We start from the raw sequence: 25,043 nt of genomic DNA on the forward strand, positions 1-25,043 counted from the left end.
AGAAATGGGGACTGAAGGAGAGTGGGCAGGGCCAGGGTAGAGCTGGGAGGCAAGTTACAGCTTCAAAAAATCCAGTCTGGCTGCAATATCATTCCTAGTCCAAAGTACTGTACAACATTCCCTAATCTTCAATGGCAGGTAGCTAGATTAGCATTATCATCCCCACTTCACTGACTCGGGAAACTGAGGCAAATTGTCCGTAGGCAGTTGTGCTGTCAGACTCCAGCCTGGCATGCCTCTGTGTACAAGGTGTGTGCACTCATTTGTGCTTGTGTGTATTCACCCTCCCAGGGAATGCAACGGCAGCTCATTAACTATCCTGACAAATGGCTTCTGTCGCTGTCTATCTTGGTTTCCCACATCTCTAAAATGTTTGTGCGCACTTCTTTGGGAAGTACAGTCATGCCCCATTGAGCACATGAATGGGCAAGTATTAGAGATGTAAAGAAACACCAAGGATTTTCCATCTCTGCAACTCACTTAATTAAGGGATCTGTGTCTGGAAAGCAGAAAATGCACATTTCTTGTTACAAAAGGTGAAATTTCTGAAAACCATTAGATACACAGTAGGATAAAATGCGCAACTTTCCCACGCATGGTTCTGTCAATGTATCTTGCTCCTCATCTATAACACCCCCTGCTATTCCCAGCATAAACCTTCCAACACATTGCTGCTGATGCACCTCAAACCTGAGCTGTATCATTTGCAGCTGTGCTGCATTTGCCTCCCCTGAATATTTCACTGACAGTTTTGAACTGCAGTGTCCTTTGCCATTCCCACCCTTTGGCATCCATTCAGCCCTGCAAATAGACCTCTGTCCTGACCAGCAGCAACCAGTGCTATTCCCAGTTCTGAAAACACTTGTAAGTCCACATAGCCAAATGGAGTGTAGTTGTGAAGATTAATCACAAGCAAGAAACCTGGGATCTATTCCCAGTTGTGTCACTGACTCGCTGGGTACCTTTGGCCAAGTCACCCCAGGTCTCTGTGGCTCAGTGCCACTGTCTGTAAAAGGGAGATAATGATACCCATCTGATGCACCATATTGGTAACAAGCATTTATTACCGTGAACATCTAAGAGGTGACCACCAAGCCCAGCGTGCTGTTTGTTCTGGAAGCCCTACCTGGAAAAGGAGCAAGTGCACTGGACCGTTCTCCTAAAGAACTCAAATATTGGATTTTTATGGCTGGCTCTTATCCTCAGGCACTTCTCACTCGGTTCCCATTGGATTCAATGGGTGGTGGGCATGAATGGATAAGAGAAGAGCCTGTTTGCTGAAAAACTGTTTCTCCGTTTTCAATAGTTTGGTCCAACTTTCCTTACAAGGCTGAAGCTCAACCTATCCTCTGCCTCCTGTGAACAGCACTAGAGATGCCGCTTTGGAATTTGAACTTCTGCTTACCCTCTACAAACAGGTGGGTGCGATACAAGATCTGTGGGAAGTAACTCACTTACAATGGACTGCTACTTAAGATTGATGTACTCCATGCCAAGGAAGGATGGATGAGCCTGCACTGCCTTACTTGCCAGTGGTTAACTTGGACACTGCAGGAAGGGGCAAAGGTGGAGTGAAGGAAAACCCAGTGTTTGTTTCCCCCCCCCCACTCCAAGTAGAGCCTCTGAGGGGCTGCATTTTGCAGAAAAGTCATGGTTTTGCTTTTTCTTCCTCTGTGAGGCTGTTGTAGTGGCATTACTGGCCATGCCAGACTAGTCAAGGGAGGGGCAGGAGTTCCCAGTGAAATTATGGAAAGTAGTGGGATGTTTTGGATTCAGAGGGAAGTGATACAACTTTCCCAGGCACTTCTGAACACCTCCAGTTCCCAGGGGAAATCAAACGCCCCACTACGGGATACCCTGTGTGACTATGTCCCCTTCCCCTGCTCTCTTCTCCGCAGACCAAGAAACCCTGGTTCTTCTGGTACCTCTGTGTTTGAGAGCTGGAACCAAGGCTGCTTCCCATACGTGAAGATCTCCCAGAGGATCACCCCAAAGCTCCAGACATCGCTCTCTGTTGTAAACTTCCGGTACATGATGCTCTCAGGAGGCATCCAGCGGATGGGCAGCATGGTGTGTCCTCCAACCTGAGGGTGGGGAGAAAAGCATAGGCAATCTGTGTTATCAGAGACCTGAAAAGAAGGCACAGGAAAGAATCAGTGCAGAAGAACCAGAAGTCTTCTCTAGTGCAGGCTATCTCAGTATACGGATACCTAGAGAGTTTAGGCCTATGGCCCACACACTCACCCACCAAAGTTAATTGGTTAATAGAATAGATGGGAAAATACGAAACAAATGCCCAGGTACAACGATTTCCTCTCTTCCCAAAAATGACTTACGCAGTAATGTAGCAAAATGCCTCAAATATGCTCAAACACCAAAGGACTGAAGCCAAGATAAAAAGACAGGAAAGACTGAGGGCAGAGCAAAGCACTAGCTTTTATTCTTACTAGGTCTGGACAAGACAGCACACATGGCATAGCCAGTTTGAGTACTGAAATGCACAGAAATACCCTATCTTAGTATGACTTTACTGCTGCTTCTGGGAACCTCAAGCTAGACTCTGTGTACCTACTTCACTAACCGCAGAAAAGAGCTCAATCCTGTAAAACCGCACTGTGAGATGGTATGAGTACATCACCCACTGCCGGTTCAAAAACAGTCTGTGGATGAAAAGTTAGCCCTTGCAGATTCAAATAACAGTGAAGGGCCCAGTGGCCCAGAACCAAGTAGGAATATATGAAACATTTGGAAAATAACTGGCGTAAGACTCCTTCCCTCTGGGGAAGGCTGACTGAAGGAAGCCTATTCCTGGGCAGTATCCCTCCATCTCTAATACGCTTCAGTCAAACAGATGGATAGATACATGTAAGCAGCCGCAGCTTGAAAGCAGAAGGAATTACCTTCTATTCGCTAGAGTTTTGTACAACCAAAGTCCCTGAGTAGTACAAGCCTCTCTCTGTTCTGTCCTTTTATACAGGATTTGCCATCTGTATGAGAATAACTAATTGACAGACATTTTGAACAGCAGGTGTTGAATGCAACATGGCTGCAAGGCTCTGGCATTCATATCTGTGGAGGGCAGAGCATCCTACGTTGTAGTGTTGCTCATAGAAATCTCTTTTTCAGAAGCCACTTGGGAAGCTTTGCTCATTTGACTACAGACACTCACGAGCAAGAGTAGTTTAACCCCATGGTATTGCAGACAGCAAAAACGGACAGGAATGTGTCTGGGCTCTGGGGTGAAGCCGTGGCAGAGAGAGACCTGATTCTTGGGACAGAGACTGTGGTACCTCGTTTGGGATTTTATCCTGTGTCCCTGCAGCAGGGTCAAAGAAACACCCGGCCTCTGTCACTAGTCCTATGAACCACCATAGAAGGAAACCATGCAATGGAAACCACCATGGAAGTCTCCTCATGTCAACTGCTGCACAGCCATGGTATTTAAAATAAATCATTTTAGTTTCACAGCAATCTGCCTTCCTCCAGTGCTCACACTCTCTCCCAGCCCTGTCCCACATCGTTAGATGACTGCAAAGGTGGGGAAGGCTCCATCAAGAGGGATAATGGGAAAGGCTTGGAGAAACCCAAGTGAGTGCTGAAATAGGTAACAACACAGAGAGATCTTGGCCATTAAATGGTAGATCCAAACTTCCCCAGTTGGACAGGACTGAGATCCAGGCTCCCAGAGAGATACTCAAACTTCTGTAGATTGGCCCAATCTTGAATTCTTATCACAGCCTAATTTTACGAACAGCAGATTCTTCCACGTCTCCAAAACCTCTTTCATTACTAAGTGCAGAACCATGCAGACGTGCAAGGCATGAGGATAAAGAGCTCATTGTAATACCTCCCCCCCTCCCCAGCTCCCCCATGTTCAGTCCAGATATATTTTGGCTGACATGTTCTCAGTGCACGGCCTTGAACTCCCAAGAACACACTCTTGATTACAACTGGGAAGACTCCTTCCTTTGTTTGTTCCTTGTAAATCTTGGCCACAATTTTAGCTCTTTCCTGCATTTCCAGGTTTTTATGATTTGCTCTCCCTTGTTGTGAAGGACTCCAAGGAAATGTTATCAACAGAGCATGATATATATCAAAGTTGGTTGTTGCAAAAACTATTTTGTGCTAATACTCATTTATTTTCACCCTTTGAGTAGCACTAACCCTCAGTCTTCCGGCAATCTTGAAATCATTACTCATCGCAGAGCTCTTTAGGTTTGCAATATCCTGAACCTTGCAAGCCCAGCTGAGATACAGGCAGTGTGATAGATTGTGTACATTTAACTTCCCTTTGAACTAAACTTCAGAAAGTTGGAGGGCTTTTGTGGCCCAGCTCTTCAGTTCACATAAACAGAGGCAGGTTTATTGGCTTCAGTAGACCTATGCAGACTCGCACCAGCTAAGGATTTGGCCCTGGAAGGACAGAGAAGAAGCCAATAGTCCATCTCAACTCTAACGAACCAAAACATGAGCCAAGTCACTGGCTTCCTCAAGACGCACTGGGGGAAAATTGCTCAGAGAATTAAATCCAATGTCATCTGTTGTTCTAAGGATGTAATGAGAGATCCTTGGTTCAGCAAATGCCCATGAGTCTAGGGACTGCTAAGGAGCTCATTTCAGCTGTGTACATTATGCACATGTACCTATTGTTAAAAGGACAGTAATAACTAATTGCCAAATCACTCTGGATCCCAATCTGTCAGTGCACGTCCAAGCTATATCCATACAAAAGGACCTTTTGGAGGCCCCTGTATTTCAAGGGGGGAGAAGCGCTCAGCTGATGCAAAGTTAATACTTCCTAGCACTCTACACTGTAAACCCACAACCCTTCAAATGTACTGCTCCCATAACAGTGAGATTAGGATTATAACCCTCATTTCACAGATGAGGAAACTGAGGCACAAGGGAAGGGGAAGAGACCTAGACAGGCATGGCAGAAGCAGGAGCTCCTGAGCCCCAAACCTGTGCTCAAACTATTATATCCTGCTGCTTGCTAATGTCGCAAGTATTATGAGATGAATGGAGAGCAGCTGGACTGAACTACCGGGGCTGCAGCCTGTGACCCCGGATCACCAAAGCACCCTCACGCCATGCGCTGGCAGCAGTATATACTGCATGGTGGGGACCTCTTCTTATTCATAAGTGTGATTCTCAAGCTTGTGCACTTCACCTGAGGTCACCTGGGAGACCTGCATTGCCGAAGGCACTGAAGAGAAACAATGCTATTAAACAAACCTGGCTCCAGCTCGGGCTTTATTTTCCCTTTTGCAGAGCCAATTTCCATGTCACGTCCTTGGCTCTGGCGAGAATCATTATGTATCTTTAGAGCGAAGCTGAGAGTTTGCTTCAATCAATCCTTAGTTTGCTGAGACGGTTTGGCATGGTTGTTTTCTGTCAGAGCAACCATTGCGCGGGGCTGGCTTCTGTCAGTCGAGTGTGCCGCAACAATCACCTTTGAAGGATTCCCGTCACTTCCCTCCCTGCCCTCCTCTTCTCCTATCCAGAAGCTGAAACGGTAAAGGTGGAGAGGAGCTGGAAGTTGTCCAGACCCATCTCCCCAAGACAAACCAGAATCCTCTAGTACAGCTTTCAAGCAAAAAGCTCCCACTGCTTTCCTTATGAGACTGTCCATAACATGGGCGAAGGTTCTGCTCTGGAGAATTGCTTTTTGACAGTCAGCCTAATGTTTTTCACCCCTCTTGTCCTATCACACAAAGAAACTTCCCCTTCCTCTTTCATATTCAAGCTCTCTATATTGCAAGGCGTTCCCCACATTCATTCTTCTCAGTGGCTACGCAGTCTAGCCAGGCATATTTTTTCTTTCAAAATTAACCCCTCCAGCTGCCATGTCATCTCCACCATCCTGCTGCTGCCAAATTTGCTAGTACTTTCCTGGTCACATGAAGCCCACAAATGAATGCAGCAAGAGGTGCATGTGATGTGCCCCAGAGCTATAGAGACCTCCTTCTTCATAGCATGTCCATCTTAGAACCATGCCATCAATGTACTCTGCCAGGTCGCTTGCTAATGGGCATCCCAAAGACACACGCTGTTCCACAATCGCATATCTCCAAGGGTCCAGCATACCTGGCCTTTGCTCTTAGCCTTACTGCACATCCCAGACACCAGCCTGCAAGATAACAGGCCACTTCCTTGGAGCAGCTTATTGCTGTATTAGATCAGAAACTCAGGGAGGTGGCGGGAGGTTCATGATAAGCCAGCATTAATGGCCATTAGGGAGAAGGGTAATTAGTTAATGCTGGCGCAACACTTTGAAGATATAAAGCTATATAAGTGCTATGTACAGTTTTGATTATAAAGCTCCAGGCTTGACTTCTAGGAAGGAAGAAAGCAATCTTCCTGGGGGAATCTGTCTGGGGAAAGCAATCTCCTTGTCCCTGCTTTCTGAATGACATCCAGCTGATTAGGAAGGAATAGGACAACAACATGCTATCCCCAATGAGTTTGGTTGTATAGCAGCCAGCAGGTAATGGAGCAGCTTGCAGCATTTCAGATGATGGGCAGCTCCTCTGATGGAGCAGAAATCAGAGATAGGTCTGGGGCTTGATGGAGTTTGAATTTGGCCCTTGGTGGAGTTCGATTTTAAGCCCCAGATGCACAAACCCTCTAATGGATCCTGATTCATATCTGTGAACTGGGCCAGTCTTCAGTAGCACAGACAGAAGGGAAAGAAGGGAGGCTCATGTGACACCTTCCTTTTTTCTCCTGCCATAGGCATTCACTTGGGGAGCTCCGCTTTTGCTGCTGCCTCCACAAATCTATGAGACTGAACCACAGAAAATGTCCATCTTGGCAAAGGCCAGCTGTATATCTTGAAAGGTTGGATGTTTGTACCCATTTCTTTCTGAACCAGGTTGGTCCATTTTCCTATCTGTTTGGTTTGTGCATGCAGTGGAATCCACTTCCTTTCTTACCCAGTGACAAGATACACGTGCTCTGCTTGCTGTATCAACTCCTGTGTGTGAGGATGACCTGGGCTGTCCTGTAATTGCAGATCTGGCTGACTTCCCAGGCTGGGATGAGATGGAATACATGTGCCCATGTCCTTTAAAACCTCAGCACCAAAAGCGGATGATCCCCTGAAGATCCTCTACTCTGGACCTTCTCCCAAGGGCCAGATGCCTGTCCTTATCAGAAGGTGCTAATTTCAGCCGGGGGCAATACTCCTCTTCTGTAATCCTGGACAGTTGTGAATAAAAAGCAACCACAGGTGCCTGGTTCATCTGAGAGGAAGTGAGAGCAGAAGGAAGACAGCCAAGAAGCAGAAAAAGCCTCCGCATTTGGCTAAGCTGAAGCTTAAAAGAAAACCATCCATAAGCAATACTGCTGCCTGGCCACCAGTGCAGGCTGTGATCTCGTGCGTGCTAACGAACGAAGCGGAGATAAGTCTTCATCAGAAACCATCATAGAGAAGTAAGGCTGGATGGGATCTCTAGAAGACATCTAGTCCAACCCCTTGCCTGAGGCAGGATCATCCCTATCCAACCCATCCTATACAATCCATATTGTAAACTCTACGTAAGACTACCCTCAACCCTGACACAACACAGGCCTAACACCCTAACCTGCCATAGGTAAAGCATGGCAGCCAATATCCTACTTCTGTAAAAGGTTGTGAATATATGCTCAAGAGATCCCAGGCAGAGGGCTAACCCTCTCCCCCAGCACTACGGAGGTGTACCATGGTCAGGATACCAACCTGACCATGGAGTAAAATTCCTTCGTGACCCCAAATATGGCGACTGCTCTGACCCTGAGCAGAGTGACAAGACCCTCTAGGTCTTGCCAGTGCTTGGATAGGATACCTCTTGGGAAAACCCCAAGGACTGTAAGAGGTCATTGCCAGAGGAGCGGCAGGCAGTGCTTAATGCAACAGTGTGATATTAGATGCCGTGCTGCTGGGAGCACTGGTTTTCAGGTCCGATGTACAAGCAAAGAATAATTAGGTTGGAATTGACCTTAAAGCTCCCCCATGCACTAATGGCAGGATTCACTTTTCTGACCCATTTTGGAAAGATGGCTTTTTAGTTCTTAATGCATCTATCTTCTGTGGTCATTAAGGCATCCATGAGCCTTTTTTGGACAGATGTGAGGATTAACCTTATTAGTCTGATGTACATATTCCTTGTAGACACCTCAATCTATTCTAAATGGTGATGCTGCACTGCTATTAAATAGCTGATATGTTCCACCCAGAAGCATGTGTGTGTGTGTGCATGCATCTATGTGGAAGGAGAGATGTGATTTCTTTGTATCTTGCATGTAGTTGCCACAGTGATTTGAGAACCAGAGAGGCTAGAGACATCATTAGTGTAACTCTGACTTCAAATGGAAAGCAAACAGTTTATTACTCCACTCCCTTCTGCAGGAAAAGGCCCATTCCACAGCAAATCTGTGGGTTCGTGCTAGTCCTCCTCTTGTTCACCGATGATGTTTCCAGGGAGTAATGTCCCAAGATCTCTAGAAAAGTTCAAGGCAGTGGCTGTATGAGGGTGGAGCAGCTTTGAAACTGAGGTCCCAGACCCAAGGAAGCTGTGCGCTTATGTAGGATTGATGCTCCTGGCATCGCTGTCCTGCCCTCAGCGTTCCCTGGGTACCCACTGGCCACACCAGGTGGAGACCTAGTTTCCTCAGTGATCATGAAGATGTTGCAAAGTGATTCCACTGATGATCTGAACCTGCTGTTACTAAGACCTCTCCAGCTGAGTGCCTTTGATATTTACAGGGAGAAACTGGCAGAAAGAGGTAACGACAAGGTGGAAAGGAGCACGTGGAAGGAAGCATTGCTGCTCCCTGCCATGAGCAGGTCAGGCAGTGTCACTTCCACCTCCCAAATTAGCCTTTCTACTTGACCTAAATCCTTGCTGGGCACAGCTCATGGCCACAGCAGGGGAAGGAACTCATCAGCACTCAGGACTTCTAAGATGCTGTTGTTCATCCCAGATCTGGAGGGACTGTTGAAGACCTGGGTCTTGTAATTTGGGCAGTCCCTGCTGCTGCACTGACTTAAAAAGGCTAGCTGATCCTCCTCAGCTTCCAGTGCCTTCCTGTTTTACATCCTTTCCATTGCCCATAGGGATGGCAGCCTCCGCTTCTGCACTAATCCCCACTCTCCGTCTAACCATCATGCTGCCAGCCCAGATGCTCAAAGCTTCATAGAAAGGGGCTTGCTTCCTGTCTGTGTGCCAAGGCATCTGAAAGGGACAAGCAAGCGATAAAACTGGACTACTGTCACAGGCCTTGGTGAAAAGCCCTGTGAACAGTAGCTATATCTGTGTCTACAAATGTGAGCAGCCTCTCCTAAGCAGACACAGCTGGCTTGTGTCCATCTCTATTTGCTTGGCAGGAGGGGGATAGTTGACCGGCTCCAAGGTGAGGAGAGGGGGTAGAGTCCCCTACTACGATTTCAGGACAAGCTGAATGAAGTTGTCATGAGATGAACGTAGGCAGCTGCAGGTACCTACCAGGACAAAAAGAGCAAATGACCAGCCAGGTACTGCAAGAGTGAGGAAGAGGAAGACGGTGGGAGACTCCAGGGGGTAGCAGAATAAAGGTTTGTAGGACCATTTCTACCCTCCCGCCAGATATGCTGAGCTTAAAAATGAGCCTAAAAGCAAAACCACCCATTGACATTGTTTTTCCTTCCTTCATTTAGCAATCTGGTTGGTTTATGACCTATAATGCTGGATCAGGTTGAATTTAGCGGTGTAATTTGCAAGCAGGGACACCGTCCTTTTCCCCCTTCCCTTACTCTCCGCTCCATTGAGTTTGTTTTAATCCCACGGTTTTCAGCATTCTTAATGAGCCATTAACAAGCTGCCAATTACTTATGCAAATGAGGGGGAGCAGACATGGAGGGGTAGCTGTAGCTAGAGGTAAAGTCTGCTACCTCAAAATGGCCTGAGATAAATCATTGCTGCTCTAAGAGCTGCCTGCACCCAGGAGTCCTCTCTCTGCTATATTATCTGCCATCTAACAGTGCCAGAGGTAATGTGGAGGGTGGTTAAAAATGGGGAAATGGAGGATTAATCATACACATATTTTTAATTATGTTTGCCAAGAACATAGACACATATTCAGTGAGTCCCAAACCACAGCTCAACCCATCTCTTTTGTTCCCAGGGCTCCCACAGCAGCACCCCGCCCCCCCCCGCCCATGAATAAAGGAAGCTAATGATATGCAAATGAGCCAGACCCTGCCTCTCACTGTTGCTTTGGAAATGCTGCCTTAAAAACCATACCTTCTGAGCAGGTGGGTGGGGTTTGTGGGTCACAGCCATGTTTCATTTGGTTGGAGAGGCAAGACATTCAGATGCCACCTAGAAAGCTAGGCAGCTACTTGAAGTAACAGCTGGTTTGCAAAACAGACAGGGAGTGAGTCAAGGAGACCCCACCAGCTCTAGGAATTTTGTTGTGACATTTGTTATTAGAGACAAAGTGGCCCAGGCACTGCCCCAAATTTTTCCCAGTTACCTGTTATGCAGGTGGCAGATGCATCTAGCAGTTATGAAGTGTATACAGGTGGGAGAGATCCCCTACAAGGTTTATATTGGAGCTGTGCTGCAGGATCATATCATGCTATGGAGCAACCTGACAGTGACCTGAGAGCACAGCGATGAGCACGTCAGAAACATGAGCATGTCAGAAATGGAGCCATCAAATTCTGTTCAGATGCAAGGGAATTCAGATGCTAAGAAATCCCCATCTAGTAATACAACAGCAAAAGACCAAAATGGCCAAAAAACAAAGTACAGAAAACTGTAATGATAAAACAGCTCCTTATATGCTACTATTACATGCTCTCTCTCATATCTCTTAATCTCTCTTTCCACCCCCTCCCCTGCTCAATGCTCCCCCTCTGAGAAAATAATGGCCATTTTTTGTATGAAGCCAGATCTGCTCCCGACTGAAGAGTATACACGATTTAGACAAGGCTCCATTACTTAACTTCTGGATGCTGGATAATCAGTTCAACTGCCTTGATATTAATCATAATAACATTCAAAATTCATTAGGCTTGATTGTTTGGAAATCTATTTCCTATTAATGTCAGATTCACTGAGCACAGGCCTGGCAGCACAGAGACAGAAATTTAATACAATGCAGGGCATGGGAACTCCCTGGTACATAAATCCCTCTCTCTATATGCAACAGCAACTCTGGAAGGTGACCTGAAAACTCTCAATTCGTCCCCTGTGTTTGAAACCCAGTTGTATCACAGTGCTCTCGTGAAGCACGGCAACATCATGAGACTGTGGCATTATAGTGGGGCACTGCAAGACCGTCGCAGTCCAGAAAAATGGAATAGATAGTGAAGACCAGCTATTCCAACCCACCTGAGCAACTGCTTGTGTGCATAAATTGCACAGGCAGTTCTCAAGACCATGTGCACAAACAAATTGATCCACAAACAAATTGCTTTCTAGGTCTAATCACGGTTGGCATTCACAAGAGTTATAAGCAGAGGTCCCAAAATCTCACTGTTGTTCTTCAAACTTTGCAGTAGTTTAGGCTACTGTAGAGAAATGTAGTGGTTTACCAAAGTGATGAATGCTTTAGAAACATGGTAGATGAGGAGAGTCCCTAGCAAACTGAGCCAATCTCATAAAATCTACCCAGTCTCTTCTACTCAGTCTCCCGAGGGCCAGTAAAGTTCAGCTCCCTACTGCACATTTCTTAATGCCTTGTCTGGTCTATTTAAGTGTCCTGGGTGATGGTACTTACATGACTCCCTTTAAGATAAGAGTTCTTGTTCAGGATTAGGCCAGTGCATTCTCAACTCAAAAACATCAAAGACATATAGTTGCTTCTGTTTCTTGCTCTACTGAAGTATCAGCTATTGGTACGGAACATATGGATGGCATGTTAAACAATCACCCTGCGATGCAGGTTAGCATACAGATCTCATCATTCAGGGCTGCAATGTCACACCTGCTAATGATGTGATTAAACTAGTCCATGCCGCAGGGGAAGCCATGCCTGCTCTGGCACTGCTGAATAAGCAGGAACATGAAAATGGAAAGGCAGAGCCAGGCACATCTCAGACACTGTGAGGATATGTGATGCTAGTGGTCTAATCTCTTGAGGTCAAAAAGGGGGGGATGTTCTGCGGTGAATACAGCTTTTCTTCTGAATGCTCCAGAGTGCGATGGTCCTGGGCAAAGATGCTCAGGCACTGGAAAAGGAAGTTACAGGAGGCGAGAGAGAGTACTCCTGATGGAGACAATGACTGAAGCCATCTGAAAAGGGTTATAGGATGGCAGCAGCTGCAAACCAATGAGAGAGCTAAAAGCAACACTTGTAGGGGCAGTCACCCATACAGAAGATGGATCTGGGCCTCCTTGCCAGGGCTTTTATCAAATCAAAAACAGCCTACTTTTGAATTTGGGGCCCACCGTTCCTTCTCTGGGATTCTGGCATTCCTCCTTCTCTCCAAGTGCAGCATTAGAGTGACCTGAAGTTCACTCCTGGTTGGGAGCATTACTATGATCATGTGATTGAAAGGCATCCCCCATGTCCTGCTCCTCTTCATTGCCTCTCAATAAAATCATCTCCACTTTCTTTGGCAGAGAAATTTAGAAGAAAAATAGGGAAAAATACAGGAATCTGCTAATGCCTGAAGCCCAAACATTAATGGAGCTTTCAAGTGCTAAGAGCCATTTCCAGATATAGCTGTCTCACATCTACAGCACCACTGGTTCCCTTTCCTGAAGCCAACCGGAGGCCTCAGCCATCCATCCCCAAAAGGGGCATTTTACTGAACCCAACACCAACTGAAAGCTTTTGCTGGAAGACTGCATTGCCCGTGGTTGGTCACCTTAACCGAATGAATCTTCCAGGAGGTCTCACCGGACACCATCTCTCCATTAGGGTTAGCCACAAAAGGAAGGACGGAAAGAGAGAGAGAAATAAAGAAACCACTAATGCTCCAAAATGTCTGGATGACACAATGCAGATATATCCTGGGCAGGCAGGGGAGTCAGTGCTTCCTACATGATATCCTTGCTTGGTCACTGACGGAGAGGGGGAATGTCTCGGAGGAGTGTCTAAAATTGATGGGTCACATCCTCAGCTGACTCTGCTGAAGCTACTTGTGTATACACCAGCTAAGAGACATAATCCAGAATCTTTGTGTATAAGCACATATTATACATGTGCAAACAGGCACATTCATGTACCAAACTAACAGACGGAGACCACCAGGAATTAGAGTTGGAGCATATCTGATAAACTCCAGTCAGTTCATCTCCCCTTTCAAAATTCAGGCCTGTTTCTCGAAGGTCTGTCTAGAGCTTTAACAGGTGCAGTGTTAAATATCCCAATGGGACATCCACCGCTTTTCCATGGGAGACTGTTCCATAAACACATCCATATCACTGTCAAGGAGATTTCCTGATAGTCAGACTAAATTTCCCCTTTCTTATCTTCATCTCATTGCTCTTCATGACAGCCTCCAGGTACCACCCTAAATAATGCTTTTTCCCACTTGGTGTTTACAGTTTTTTAAATATTTGCAGATTTTATCTTCTCTTTTCCCTTAGCCAAGGCAAACATATTTGGCACTTTTAATCTTTCCTTGTAAATCAATCACTCATGCTCCAGACCATTTCTGCTGCTCTGCCTAAACCTCTCTTGAATTTGTGAATCTTTGTCTGGTAACACATGCTGCAGCCGGGAGGCCAGTCCACATAGCAGGGTAATAATTGATGGATGGTGGCCCCCAAGGTTTATGGAGAAGAGCCTTTTACCACTTGCCTGCCTGTCTTCAGTATCTGGGCTGCTGTATTACACTGCAATAGGGGAGTTTCATGGTGAACTGTCCTGTCACAAGCTACCACAGGTAGTGCAGAGAGGACAGTGCTTGCTTGAAGAAAAGAGGACATGATCTAGAGGGGGGGTAGGAAGTGTAACAAGGTCACATTACAGGGATGCGAGGGCATACTGATTAGGACCAGTTCAGTGCTCTACTAGACCCCTGAGATGTGCGAGGAGTCGTTAATGGAACACATACTTGATAATCAAAGGCACCTTTCACTATGAAAAGCTCTGAGCATGTGTTTGAATTTGGTGCCTGTGAAAAAGAAGGAGATAAATCGTTAACTGGGCACCGGGCCAGCATGGGCAGGCATGCTTGCTCTGCCAGCAGACCGCAGTCCCAACCTCCAGGACTGCCTGTTACGTCAGCCATGAGTACCAACAAGCTTCTGCCTAGGCACTCCCAGCCTGCAACACCCGCTGGCCTTGCAGTATGGTCTTCTCCTCACGTGATCCACCTCTCATCTGGTCCTGTGGCCCACACCACCCAACCCAAACTCAAAGCATCTCATGCTTTGCTGAAACCACCAAACCCTGACACCGGACAAGAGGATTTGGCAGGATGGTCACACAGAGCACCTGCTATTCTAGCCCCTAAACATATCTGTGCCTGTAAAGTACTGCTTTCTGTCTTTCCTGTCTCCAGGCTGCTTCAGGAACCCTGTGTTCTTTATTCTTCTCCCTCCTCTCTGCCTCTCTTCCCTCTCATCCTACCCTCCCCAGTTTGAATTCTTTAAGCCATTTATACATGCCAAACTGGTTTTTCCTAGCTGCACTCTGTTGCTGTCCCTCTCTTAGTCTGACACTGGGTACTGAATGGAGACGTGGCAGGTTGAACGCCTACCACAGCCGTCTGAGTGTTAAGACTCTAATTGCATAGTAACTAGTGACCTTGCAAGTACAGAGTAATCTGCTCTGTAGTACCAGGGCAAATTATCTGGGTACTTCTGTGTTTTCCATTACAGCTTTATCCAGAGATCGAAACATGGCCAGTTAAATACTAATTAATCTTTGAACCTCCTGATGCCTTCCTGTTTTGGCGTGCAGAAACCCGCAGGAGCACAGTGTCTCTGCACGGGACTAGAGGAATGGCTGCACTGCCGTCCTCAGAGAGCAAGAGTCGCTGCTTCTTAAGAGCACAGAGCCATGTCAAGACACTGGGGTGCTTTAGGTGCAACACAAAGCGGCTGCATCTCAACGCCCACAGCCCTCGTCCACGGCTTGGGAAACAAGCATGCGACCTGGTTTCCAGCGCTGCTGGATGGCTGCAGCCCTCACTGCCTTCAGCTGGATTTGAAGGAACAGTTCTGTGACACGGCTCTTGGGGAGGCATTTTGCAAGGCGGTTACCTGCCACAGTGTGTGCATAAAGCAATGCAGGCACGAGTGGACACGTCTGCATGCGAGACTGGAGTCTTTCTCCAGCCTGAATAGGACGGCCTGCTTCTCGTTTCCAAAGGGCATGTGCATGTGAATGGCTGAGGGGCAAAGCCAGGTTTTCTTGGCTTGGATCCCTGGAAGACAGAAAGGGTGTGTGAGCTGTCGCCCTTCCTATTCTGACCTGGCACAAAGGGGTCAGAGGTTTCACAGGGTCTTATTTGTGAGGTGTGGGAGCCCAGCTGGGATTCTCGATCAGGGGGGAAATGTCAGTGAGCAGCACTGATATCCTCTAGCTCTGCACCATGCTCTGAAGTCAAAGAGCCGGGAGTTTGTTTTTGGAAACCTGAGATAAAATGGTGAAAGGATTGTTTTTTTTCCCTCCTTGTCAGCAACCCTTAGCATCTCTGCCCTAACAAATACGATGGGCTGCTCTGAGAGTGTCTGTTCCAGTGACAAGAGTTAGCACTGCCCCTGTTGCAGCCCTCGGTCCCCAGACTACCACTGTGGCCCCATCCGTACTCACAGGGCGCTCACAAAAAGTACCACTGCAACCTGCCATCAATTAATTTATGTCAAAGGGCATTGTATGTGACAGTTGGGGTTGATGGATATAGATGTTCATAGCCCATATTATATTTATGGTAACTATGTATATTTGTCTACACTTTAGACCCATTTATAATGCTCCCTCTAGAGAGCTTATAATTTTTACAGTAATCACAGGAATGATTTTCAGATTATAGACTAATAAAACATTTTAATTTGTTATGAAGCATTCAGGCGGGTATTATATGGTTCATATGACATTTAAAAAAAAAGTTTTTGAGATCAATTTTCAAACAGGAGCACAGCAATATGATATCAAAATCCCGCATGCTGGTCCTCAGAACAGCATTTAGATCCATATGTGCCCGTGTCAGCTGAACAAATCCCAATTCAAAGAGCCAGCTATGGGATTTAGTATCCTATTCATAGATCTGGTTTTTGCAAACTGAGCCCACAGACAGAATTTCTCTCGTAGTATATAATGTACTGCAACGAGCTGGCAGCAGCATGTGTGTACATGCCTGCCACAGCTCTCTGCGGGATGGGATCAGAATTGGGGTTTGGCCCTTGGCAGCTATGTACTGAAGTGACTTATCCTTAGCTCTGTCTTCTGGCACATGCATTTTGATGCAGGCTTCAATTACATGATCACTTGCTGTGTTTTTCTGGGACCCCAGCCTGGCTCAGTATGCATGTTGGATAGTTAATAAGGCCAAGCCATGTTACAAGTTAGTCTGGGGCCCAGAGTAGCATGCCTTTTTCATAGTACTAGTTGCAGAGTGTGTTGTCAATGTGCTATCCCTTGCATCCTTTCCTCAGACCTGAGGTAAGTTGCAGGGTATGTAGTGAAAGAGGCAGGTGGCTGCTGGAAGAAGAAAGACAGCCTAGTGGTTAAGGCAGTGCCCCAAGACATAGCAAATGAATTCTAATTTTGCTTGAGCCACATGCTTGCTGTGTGACTTTGGGGAGAGTTAATGAATGTGCATCTAACTTAATTTTTGACAGCTCTGATGTCACTTCACGTACTTCTGCTTCTGCTGGATATGCCAGGTGAAGAACAGGCTACAAAATACCAGATTGCAGTAGTTTTCCAACCCATGACACAGTCCAAGGTTCACCATACCTGGACTGATCCAGACACACAGTTTCAAGTGACTGTTTCTCTGTGCTACTCCAGACAACATTACTAATCTGTTTATATGGTTGCAGTAAGAAGAGTACTCCAGTCCTGTATAATCTTTTTGGTGTATTAATCCTCTGTAAACAGGTACTATTATCCCCATTTTACAGAAAGGAACCAAGGCACAGAAAAGCAAATGAACTGCCCAAGGTTACAAGGAAGTCAGTGACAGAGTAGGGAATTGTATCCAGGCCTCAAAGGCAAGTATCCTTACCACGCAAATTATCTTCTGTCTCACTGCAGTCTACAGGGGTCTCCCCTTTCAGAACTGGAGGGGTGAAGGCAAACGCATTTTACAGTGGAAAGCTTTCAGCTCCGGGGATTGGGGTACATGCCTCCTCCCTTCCCATCTCTGGCCAAGTCTTGAGAGCTGGATCTCCTTTGCAAGAGCTCCAGCCTACAAAGGATGCACAGGGAAATGTCCAAGGCTCATTTTTCCCCTTGAATAGTTTGAGCTTTTTCACTGCTATTTGCTAATTCCTTACAACTATTTGATTGCTGGATTATTACATGGTACAGACTGAGCTGAGGGAATTTGTTAATCAGCTTGTTTTCTATGTTGGAAAAGAATAAAATCAATACAAGGAAGCAACAACTTTGTAGATACTGGCTGCAATTATGATAATTTGCAATGGCCAGAATGTATGGATCACACGCTATGAGCCCTCCAAAACACTCCTGAATCAGCTGACAGGACTTTTTATAGGCATACAGTTAGGGGGTGCCTGTACTCAAGGCATCTATTCCAGAGGAACACTGCATCTATGGTAGGCCTCATCTGCCCATTATGCCCCTTAGACCCCTTATATAGTGACTAGCCCCACAGCCATCCATGGGGACTACTCTGGGAAATGGCAGGGGCTAAGCCCAGCAGTAAGCATTTGTAAGGATTACACTCAAAGTCTGAAGAAAGTGCAGGATGAAAGGAGCTAAAAAGAAGCCACATATAATTATGTTACACTGCAGAGGTCGACTCCAGCACTTGTTCTGTCATAAGGACAGGAATTGAAAGACAAAAAATAAGAAAGAAAGTGTGTCAGGGCATAGAGGAAAACCATTGTTAAAAACCCCTCCAGGGTTAAGGCTACAAAATTACATAAGCACTTAGAACTAGATTCCTATCTGCACCCTGCAATGCATTTCCAACTACTACACTGAAATGTGAGAAGGCAGCAAAATCCCTTTTTCTAGAAAGCCTGTTTCACTGCTGACGTGTCGACTATAAAGTCTCTCTCTCTCTCATAGCTAAACTCATACTCGCAGGCATCTCTGGTGACAGACAGAAAAGTGCAGGAGCCCCGCTCTGTGACAGAAATGGGGAGGGTCCTACAAGACTCAGCCAGGTACTTAACAGTGCATAAACACTCATTTAATCTACGTCCCAGCTGCTCTAGGGACCTTGGCTCATCTCTGTAGACTTGTCAGCACCGGGAAGCTACTGTGAAATGAAGTAGAATGGGAAGTTACAGCTGATAAGTACTGCGTGCGCACATCCCCGGCTTATGCTGGATATGCCAGGTAAAGACCTCTGGATGGTCTTTTTTGACCCTAACGGTGCTTTCTGCTGCTTAGCTTAGTCCACCTCTTTAAGACTGTCTACACAGGGAGTTAGCATGGAATAGTTATTCCAGGCTATTTTCCCATGTAGCTGAGTCTGGAGGCGACGCTAGCGTATGTGCAGGAAAGCAGCATGTGTGTTCCTATCACACACCGGGGATGTGGTCCCCGCCACTGACAAGTGCCCTGTGTCAGACCTGTCCCAAGAGCAATCCCGGCTGTCATTCCATGCTCAAGCCATACAAGTCCCCAGCCTTCGGACTACCCCCTGGAGTTGAAATCCACTCACTGTTGTAGCTGTCCGTGCTGCTAGTCTCTGTCGCTGCCAGGCTGCGCTGAATTGACCCTTCGGATGCGGCCCTTCCTGACAGTGAATGGGTGAAAACAAGGGAAGGAGACAAACAAAAGAAAGGGAAAAGGGGAAAAGGGGGTTATGGGAGGGGGGGATGAAGCAAGGGGACAAGAAGGGAAGAGGGCATGTCTTTAACTGAACTGTATGTCTTTTACCTGCTGCAACATCCAACAGCTTTATAACACTCACCACGAGAATCTGATTCCTACCGCAACCTTGGGGCACAATTTTCCACTGCCTTTCTCCTAACGCTGTCATTTATGCCACTGCACAGGGAAGGCAAGTAACCAACCATGGTGATGGGCAGTGATCAGGTGAGCTTCTCGCCTTTAAATATTCCCCCAGCCTCTGAGATGAAGTCCACTGAATAGCACCAAGCCCCTGTATGCAGAGTCCCCTGCCAACATAGATGCAGGACAGAAGGAATTTTAAAGGGCCAGGGCTGTCCCTATCTACCTCATTCAGAAGTATTTTCATGGTTCATTTTGACCTAGCTTCCTCCTTAGCGTGGTGAAAGCATGTGTATATTAGCGCAAGTGGGACAGGTGTCTTTATTCAAGCAAACTCTCAGGGAACATAGCAAAAACTGATCCTCGGAGGTGGCAATCACCTATTGGTTTCAGCGAAGTTCATGGAAACTGCAAGTGTCCTGAGCCTCTCCATTTTCAGGCAGTTAGACTGAGTTGTAGGATCAGATGCTCACTGCATAGTATTTGCTAGAAGGTGCTATTCCCTGTGTTACAGGTGCCCCTTAGCATTTGTGCCCGCTCAAGGTGTTGATGCAAATATCCTTGTGAAAGTGGACTCCTAAGAACAACCCATTCCACTTTATTTGACTTAACAGGTGGTCACAGGCCAGAGAACCAATTTGTCCGACAGGAAATTGTTCCCACAGTGATTCATCGACCCGCCATGTCACCATCTTTCACCTCTAGAACATCCTTCACCTGAGAATCTCAAGGCTCCTTACAAATTGGCATTAACACTCAGAGACAGTAGCTATTATATTTGTTTTGCAGCTAGGGAAACTCAGCTTAGAGAGACGAGTGGCAAAGGTCCAAAATATGAGCACCTTTTATGACACTCTGAACATACCACTTCAGTCAAATTTTGGGAATGCAGGACCCCACTGTAAAGCTGTGAATGCTCACAAACTCCATCCACCTCAGTGGCTGCAGTGATTACTCTATCCCTTGCAGAATTGGAAACAAAGAAGGGAAAAAGAAAAAAGAAATATAAAAGAAAGGAGCAGAAAATAATAGAAGTAGGTTTTTCACTGCAGCATGCTAGGAAGGGGACCAGGGGTAAGACTCCCAACACGCAAATCCTGTTGAGTGGACAGTGGCACAAATGCACTGATTTCCTAGATACTCCTCTCCAGTGAGCTACATTCCTCAGACAAGCAGAAGAGACAACCCTGAGTTGTGCATGCACTTGGTGAGCACTGCACTGTGCGTGCATGAATATTTCCACAGATGGTGCTTAAGGAAGCAACACTTACTGCTGCAGAATGAAGACAAATACCTAAGTGGGCTCAAATACCTACGTGACTCTAGTTATGCTCACAGGAATGTCTTCACCCGCGTGGAGAGGTGCAAACTGAGCTGCTAAATGTAGCTGCAGGATCATCCTGTTTAGGAAATTGCTACATGAATGATTGAAAACCCTCTGCGATACTTTGCTCTCCTCCCAGCAAGTCAAATGACAGAGAGATGGGAGCTGGGTGGGGAACGGGTTTAGAAAAAGGTGGTTTACATTTCCTTGTCATTAAATGTTACAGACTTAGAAAAAAAGCCCACCACAAAAATCCCACAGCCAGCTGGAGCAGAGTACAGACGTCGGCGAGAAGCAGAGCAAATGAAATCATCAATGATGGAAAACCGCAGCAATAAGAACATAGTACGGAACAAAGCAATCCTACCTCAAACACAAGACTGGAACATCTTCCCCCTGTCTGATCCATGACCGCATGCTTATTCCAATAACAAATAACGAACAGGGAGTGAGAGAGACCCAAACTTGATTTATATCACAGGCCAGCAAAATGGGAAGAGGCTGCTGAATCTGACTATAAAACCCAATGATCTCATGTGTTTTTCTCATCTGTATCGGAAAACCAAGGAGTGGAGTTTCTACCCTGCTCCTAGGTGATACTGGCAGTGTTTCACACGTATAGATACTATACACTGTGCCTAATAACTGTGTAGGCCACTTAAGGGGATTTGAAGTAAAATAAGCATTTCTTAATGAATAACAACAATCGACAGTGAAATGCTCGATTTGCCACGTTGGATAATTCCATTGGTTCATTGTACTTGGCACGATTCCTCGGAGACTTCTGCCTCTCCAGCAGCACGATCCTTCCTCTCTTTCCTATAAGGTGCTTACCTACTTGTACAAGGCTGTATGGTGGTATGGGACGTTCCTTTCTGCCTTCTGCAGGTGACTACCTCATGTCCTACAACAGTGGCCTGATGGCACATCTTACCGTTACCCATCCTCCTCATACACAAGGCAATAAAACGTGGATGATGAATATTAAAAACCAAACAAAAACAACAACATACCCTGTTACTGATTTTCTTCTTGGTTACAAAAGCCAAAGGGTGGAGTGGGGTGGAGGTAATAAGCTGGGTATACTGTACAAATGAGCACATGACTGTAATTGGGGGAAGGGGGTAGTGGTGGTGGAGTCTGAAGTAGAGGAATGTGCTTTTTAATGTGCAAGAGGGTATTGATTGGGCTGCACAAAATTCTCGCAGTGAATTCCTTTGACAATTAGGTGATGCATTGTCCTCATAATTGGCAGGGGGTGGGGAGGAAATCATTTAAGTGTGCAGAGCTCAATGCACACAAAAAGAGAATTATTGTCTATTGCGCTTGGCACTCAAGTTCCCCTCCCGAAAAAGATTCCTATTTCTATGCATGTGCAATTTTGCGCATCACTGCCCCCTGATTGTACGGTGAACATGCTCTCTTTGAAAGCCTTGCCCTAAACAGCCTGTTGATTGAAGACAGCTGTTTGCAAATAGGGGCTTTCTCCCTCCTCTGCCTCCAGCTGGCTTAGAGCAGGATTGTAGGATGATGAAGAAGGGATAAGGAGATGGGAGATGGGAGGGAAGAGAGAGAATTCTCTCTATGTAGACATCAGAAGCAAATGTTTCTCTTCCATAAAAAATATCTCAATTAAGGAGGGTGATGAAGATATTTGTATGTTAATTTTCGTAGGCAGGCCTTCAGTTTGTCTTTAAGAATGGCCTTTCACACCAGGGAGAGCCTTCAAATCTATCTCACTTAAGAAGCCGCTGCCATACACAACACGTTTAAAAGAAAATTCAAGCCAAGTCATAATTTACCCAAACTCCTATTATGTTGTGTCCTAAGTTTTTTGCCTCCCCTTCCCTTGCTGATCATGGAAGAGTGTGACTCACCGCCTTTTGCCTCTGGTGCCCTTTCCTGTTTCTGATCTCAAAGGTGCCTCCCTGGCAGCAAGTGATGATGCCCTAATGTTGTGGGTGGGGATCAAGAGGAGAAGGCAGTTAACCAGCTGGGCTGCAGTGGGGGATGTGTGTCTAGCAATCAGCGGAGAGAGTCCTATTGCACCCAATGCTTGTTTTCTCTCTGCACAGATAGATGGCTCTTCCAGATCACTATGTGGAGCAGTCTTCATTCTCTCTGTAGTATCTGATGCCATCTGGGATTAAAGATACGTGAAATCTTAAGGCTGCATCGTTCTCTTCCTTCTTGTCCACTTCACCCTATTTTTAATGAAGGTTCCACTAATATCTAGGTACCAACCTACTGTTGGGCCCTCCAGTCCGCTCTTTCCCCTTACCTGATTCTGGTGGCATAAGGGACCCAACATGAGCTGGATGTCCCTTGCTTGGGGATTCCCTTGGCATAAAGCTGTCTTCTGTACTACCCTGGGTAGCTCCTGCCCATGAGGGTGGTGGCCTGGGTGGAGCTAGGGTGAACATGAACAATGTGACTTAGAGCACATTGTATTCCAGCTATCTGCAGCTAGTGGAGGTCGCAGCTGGTCAGCATAGGTTATAGAGCAGCCTCTGGGCCCATCTAATGCATGTTGGGGAAGCCAGCTTCCGGATTAGAGAGAAAGCTCCCCTGCAGCTCTATGCTTCATCCAGCAAAAACTCGATATAGCAAAAAAATCTCATCCTTGGCGACTAGACTTAACTGGATTTGCAAAAAGGTGGAGATAAGTGAGAGGCTCTGACATCTCCCCAGGAAGCTGCCTATCTTACAGCAGCTTTCTGCAGGCTCAAGAAGTTTGGACCACATGGATAATCATGCAGATTTCTGGGTACTGCTGAAAATGAACCTGCATATGAGCAGCAGTGGTGGTTTTTACCCATTACTTACACAGATTCAGCCATTCATTGCTTATCCAAAGCCAAATGGAATTTCTCAACACAATGTGGGTGTAGAGATCAGGCTCTGGGAAAAAAAAAAAATCTCCTGGGAGCCTTTCTGCATCATTGATGTTTTGTTGTCTCTGGATAAAAGCAAGAGGGCTAGCTCTGGGAGAAGACTTGGGAGCTGATATTTTGCTGCACAGTGAACTTGGGATGATAGTTTTGAGTTTGGCCTGAGCTTTTCCATTCCAACTCAGGGTGATGGGTCAGGCCGGGTTTGATTTTTATCTGAGCCAGTTCCTTCCTTCCCTAAAGAAGATATTATGACTCTCAGCCCCAGGACACAACTTCTATTAGTGGCTGATGACAGCTGGGAGGTCAAGCCCGGTGTTTTCACTCCTGGAAAACAGGATGTTCTGCACAGCTCCCTTTTATGCCTGTGCTTTAAGAAGACATCACTAGACTGCGAGAGGTCTTCATCGGCCACATCCCTCTCATTATTGAAACAAAATGAACAGCACGTAAAACAACACTGCCGCCCAGCCAGGAGATGGGCAGGTGTGAGGAGGAGAAAGGAGGGAGGATGGGCTGAAGAGGAGGTGGGGATGAGAATTAGGATAATTACCATTGCTGAGAAAATGCCATGAAATACAACACAATCTAATTACCCCGATTAATTCCTCTGCACTCGTGCTGCTTTGTGTGAAGGGCTCTTAATATTTCAAGGAGGGGGGAACACTTTACCATTTGTTTCTCCTCGTCAGTGTGAATGTGGGGGATGGAGTTACATCTTTTTTGCAGGAGATTAGGAAACTATGCTGTGAGTTCAATTTGCAGAGGTTTTATAGGAACCAGGGTGATAGCAAAGACCAGAGCATTTAACACTGTGTTGTCTTTGCCTATGCAGGCCCAGTCCAAAGAGACCAACTCAGGGATGCTTATTGAACACTGTCACACAAGAACCACCTTCAGCTCCATCTCCAGGCCCATCACAAGTGAGCAGTTCCTGGTCCAAGTTTTAGTAAAGGACTAAAAGACTGAGTAGTCTCACGCTGAGCCCTCAGCGCTCTGCACTATTCTGATAGGAGCCTCAACTGGTCCTGACCTGAAGCACTGGGAATTGTGTTCATCACACAGGGAGGGAGGGGATCAGGACAACCTAAGGATGAACAGAGGTCCTTCAGGGATACGAAGCCACTTTGGGAAAAAATATTTTCAGTAGTAATAGAAGAATCTGTTATCTGGCAAAGTTCACACCACTTTCTGGCCACTAGTGGATGGGCACAACTGCATCCATCCTGGAGGTCTCCAGGTAACATCTCTTTTCATGATGCAGATGCCTTTACTTCTCCTGACAGCATAGCTGAACATTTCAGATAAAACAGCACACAGACTGCCACATCTTCTCAGATGTTTTGGGGGTCCTTAAATAAAACACCTTGTGATTTCCTAGTTCCTTTTATCTGTGGCTTTCAAAAGCATTTTTACAGGCATTAAACCTTCCAACACCACTGTGGAGGGAGTCATATTATTATTTCCCTTTGAAAAATGGGTGGGGGGGAGGAGATGCAGAAAGGTGATGTGGCTTGGATCAGTTGGTCAATATTTGCACAGCATTTGGAAGATAGCAAAGCTCAGAAATATCTTGCATTGTTTCTTTACGATCTCAAACCAAGTCAGAAATGGCCACAACTAGAATCAGGTCATACTCCTAGTTCCTTCCTCTAAGTGCAAGACCACAAAAGTTTGGCATTCAAGTGATGTATGAGCAAATTTACTGAGGGCATCCAACATAGATAGAAAGTAATGTTTCCACTATG

The 25,043-nt window shown here is 46.2% G+C and overlaps 1 protein-coding gene across 4 annotated transcripts in view; it reads right to left on the minus strand.

The window, feature by feature from the left end:
- NTRK3 (neurotrophic receptor tyrosine kinase 3) overlaps positions 1-25,043 on the minus strand; it is a 296,675-nt gene that overhangs the window by 4,785 nt on the left and 266,847 nt on the right. For 3 of the 4 annotated variants that reach the window (XM_006028277.3, XM_006028276.3, XM_025209686.1), the window contains one exon: positions 1,926-2,084. In XM_006028277.3, the coding sequence (XP_006028339.1) occupies positions 1,926-2,084 (159 nt within the window). Of the gene's footprint in view, positions 1-1,925; positions 2,085-18,787; positions 18,863-25,043 lie in introns of all 4 variants that reach the window. The other variant, XM_025209688.1, reaches the window with a different exon arrangement.

This window comes from Alligator sinensis, unplaced genomic scaffold (genome assembly GCF_000455745.1).
Source record: "Alligator sinensis unplaced genomic scaffold, ASM45574v1 scaffold874_1, whole genome shotgun sequence".
NCBI lineage: Eukaryota > Metazoa > Chordata > Crocodylia > Alligatoridae > Alligator > Alligator sinensis.